The sequence below is a fragment of the Theropithecus gelada genome, chromosome 13 (genome assembly GCF_003255815.1).
Source record: "Theropithecus gelada isolate Dixy chromosome 13, Tgel_1.0, whole genome shotgun sequence".
In the NCBI taxonomy this organism is placed as follows: domain Eukaryota; kingdom Metazoa; phylum Chordata; class Mammalia; order Primates; family Cercopithecidae; genus Theropithecus; species Theropithecus gelada.
In genome coordinates, this window is record NC_037681.1 from 16476291 (window position 1) to 16479609 (window position 3319).

Here is a 3319-nt window from a genome sequence, read left to right on the forward strand (position 1 = left end):
AAACCACGTCTCTACTAAAAATACAAAAATATGGCCGGGCGCGGTGGCTCAAGCCTGTAATCCCAGCACTTTGGGAGGCCGACGGGCGGATCACGAGGTCAGGAGATCGAGACCATCCTGGCTAACACGGTGAAACCCCGTCTCTACTAAAAAAAAAAATACAAAAAACTAGCCGGGCGAGGTGGCGGGCGCCTGTAGTCCCAGCTACTCGGGAGGCTGAGGCAGGAGAATAGCGTAAACCCGGGAGGCGGAGCTTGCAGTGAGCTGAGATCCGGCCACTGCACTCCAGTCTGGGCGACAGAGCGAGACTCCGTCTCAAAAAAAAAAAAAAAAAAAAAAAAAAAAGATGGCATCCTTAGCTAATAAGTGAGAAAGTTCTCATGCAGTAGCTCTCAGGTGGCCTGGGACAGCAAAGCTGAAAAGGAGTGAGGATACAGAAGCAGCAGCTCACATCAGGTCACCAGCTGGATTTTGCCTCCTGGGTCTGCAGCCACCTGCCTTGCATGGCGCCCGTCCACCCTTACAACCCTTACCAGAGATGCTCCTGGTGCGGACTGTCCTGCTGTCGCCTTGAGCACTCGTGGGGCTTTTGTGAGACTCAGTGAGTGAAGACGTGCAAAGCACAGAGAGCAGTTTCTGGCCCGTCGTAAGCACGCCGTGTTCCGTGGTGTCACTGTTGTCATTGTCACTGCTGCCGGCCCTCCTCCCCAGGGCCCTGCTCTGCCGCCGCCTGCTGGCAGCTCACCCAGACCCGCTTCTGCCCACTGGAGTGTGAAGCCTGACTCTCCATTTTCTCTTGCCCCCCTTCCCCTGGCAATTGGAATTGAATTTTTTAAAACATGCCCTTAAAGTAACTTTCCCTGGCCTCATCTATTCCTGACTCACTCATAGTTCCTGCCCTTAGGATTTTCTGCCCAGGAACAACATTTGTAAACATTCTTGAATCATTGAATCAATGATTTTGAATCATTCAAGTAAAACAGAATGTAGATTAAATAGATGTCTTTACAGTGACTGCCTACGATGAGTGCTGTGGCCTTGGACAGGTAAGGTTTTCCAAGCCTCCGTTTCCTCACCTGCCAAGTGGGGTAATAACAGGATTAATCCACAGGATCTTGGAGTAGATTAAGTAAGAGACATGTGGAATGCGTTCACGGCAGCCTCGGCAGGTGAGGGTCCCATGCACAGTGCTGCGCTCCGCTCACTCCTCCCTCTCCCGCCCCCTCGGCTGTGACCTCCTGGGGTGTCAAGTTAACCTCTTGTTCATTTTTTTCCTTAGATTGAAAACATACTTCAAGTTTTTTATTGTAAGAGATCCCTTCGAAAGACTTATTTCTGCATTTAAGGATAAATTTGTTCACAATCCCCGGTTTGAGCCTTGGTACAGGCATGAGATTGCCCCTGGCATCATCAGAAAATACAGGAGGAACCGGACGGAGACCCGGGGGATCCAGTTTGAAGATTTCGTGCGCTACCTGGGCGATCCGAACCACAGATGGCTAGACCTTCAGTTTGGGGACCACATCATTCACTGGGTGACGTACGTGGAGCTCTGTGCGCCCTGTGAGATAATGTACAGTGTGATTGGACACCACGAGACCCTGGAGGACGATGCCCCCTACATCTTAAAAGAGGCTGGCATTGACCACCTGGTGTCATACCCGACCATCCCTCCGGGCATCACCGTGTATAACAGAACCAAGGTGGAGCACTATTTCCTGGGCATCAGCAAACGAGACATCCGACGCCTGTATGCACGTTTCGAAGGGGACTTTAAGCTCTTTGGGTACCAGAAACCAGACTTTTTGCTAAACTAATGCATAGGACCTATGAATTCAAATATCTTTGTTAGACCTGGGGCTAACCAGGTGGAGGTCGGAGCCCAGAAATGACCCTTTCTCCACCACACCCCTCCTTTTAGGATGCCTGGGGTCTCCCACAGGGCTGTGAGTTGCCTCGACATATGACTCAGGGCCCCGACTGTTACAGCTTAGTTCGGATGTAAGATGCTCTGAGGACCCTGCCCCCACCCCTGCCATTGTCATTAGGATGTCGCTGGCCTTTGCTTACCTCATAGGGGAGAGAAGACTTAAGATTTGCAGTTTGACAGCCCAGCAGGGAGGACGCATCACACAGCGTTAGGAGCCATTTCCCTCAGGTGTCAAGGAAGGGGATGCCCCTGAGGTTCTCCTGGCTAGTTGGGGTGGCCTCACCCGTCACTGGGTCACTGGTTGGTTGCAGGAACAGCACCCAGCACTCTGAGGAGGGACAGAGAAGCAAGGGGACTGCTGAAACCACAGAGGCTTTTGCAGCATCAGATCTGAGGAATAAAACGGCACCTCTGGCCTTCATCTGGGTGCTGCTACGACTGTGGAGGCAAAGCATTCTTTCTGTGACTGTTTTGTTCCCATGGTCAGCGATGGCCAGAGGGTGGTGTGGTGTGTGGGGGTCCATCTCCACCTGTCTCCTCCAGGGAGCTCCCACCTTGGAGCTGAAGACTAGCAGGGGCCACATGCCAGCATCACAGGATTCAGTGTCGTTTACATATTTCGATTCCTTTCATCTCAGCAAAATGGGCACCGCCAGAGCCATTTCTCATCATGCCACCATCCTGGACCATGTGACTGGAAGGTGGGTAACCAAGTTCACCAGCAATAAAACCCATGGCCCAGGTAGCCTCCAGCAGCGTGACTTCCTGGCAGCGAGGTAGGCCCTGGTGCAGGGCAAGCCACAGCGACCATCTCAGATACCATCCACAGCCAGGGTCGCTGTGACCCGGGACAGTTTCCTGGGGTGAGTGCCAGCCTGAGCCTGCATGGTGCTGCCGAGCCCGGGGTAGAGGAGGGAGTCAGGCTTTGCTTCAAGGCGGCCTCTACCTTTTCTCAGAATGGTTTCCTGAATGTGTCAATGTGAAAGTAAAATAAAATGTATGTGCCAAACCTGACATGAGCTGCGGTTCTGGGAAGGGCGCCTGTGGCCACACGTGCCCCAGGCAGGTGGGGTAGGCAGGTGTGCGTGCGTGCACGGCTGCTTAGGGCAGGCAGACCACAGGAGGCCCAGCTTTCAGCCGCCATGGACGCACAGTGCCGAGGACACCATGCTGGGTTATTTTTCTACAATGTTTAGCAAAGTCTTGTTACAGTTTCAGATCAAATGAGCTGATTGATGACCTCTTTGCTGTTTGGAATCTAACTGGATCTGTATATGAATGGAAGGCCTTAAAGCTAGTCTTAATTAAAATAGTGTTTTCCCTCACAAACAAAAGGTTGGCCCCGGGATGGTTTCTTCCTCCCCTTTGGCATTTGGGTCATTTTCCTAA

General features: G+C 52.3%; 1 protein-coding gene across 4 annotated transcripts in view; it reads left to right on the top strand.

The window, feature by feature from the left end:
- The window catches only part of CHST10 (carbohydrate sulfotransferase 10), a 25838-nt gene extending 22894 nt beyond the window's left edge, over positions 1-2944 (top strand). For all 4 annotated transcript variants that reach the window (XM_025354841.1, XM_025354843.1, XM_025354840.1 and 1 more), the window contains exon 7: positions 1280-2944. In XM_025354841.1, the coding sequence (XP_025210626.1) occupies positions 1280-1817 (538 nt within the window). In that variant the 3' untranslated portion in view covers positions 1818-2944. The remainder of the gene's footprint in view (positions 1-1279) is intronic.
- The last annotated feature ends 375 nt before the right edge of the window (positions 2945-3319 follow it).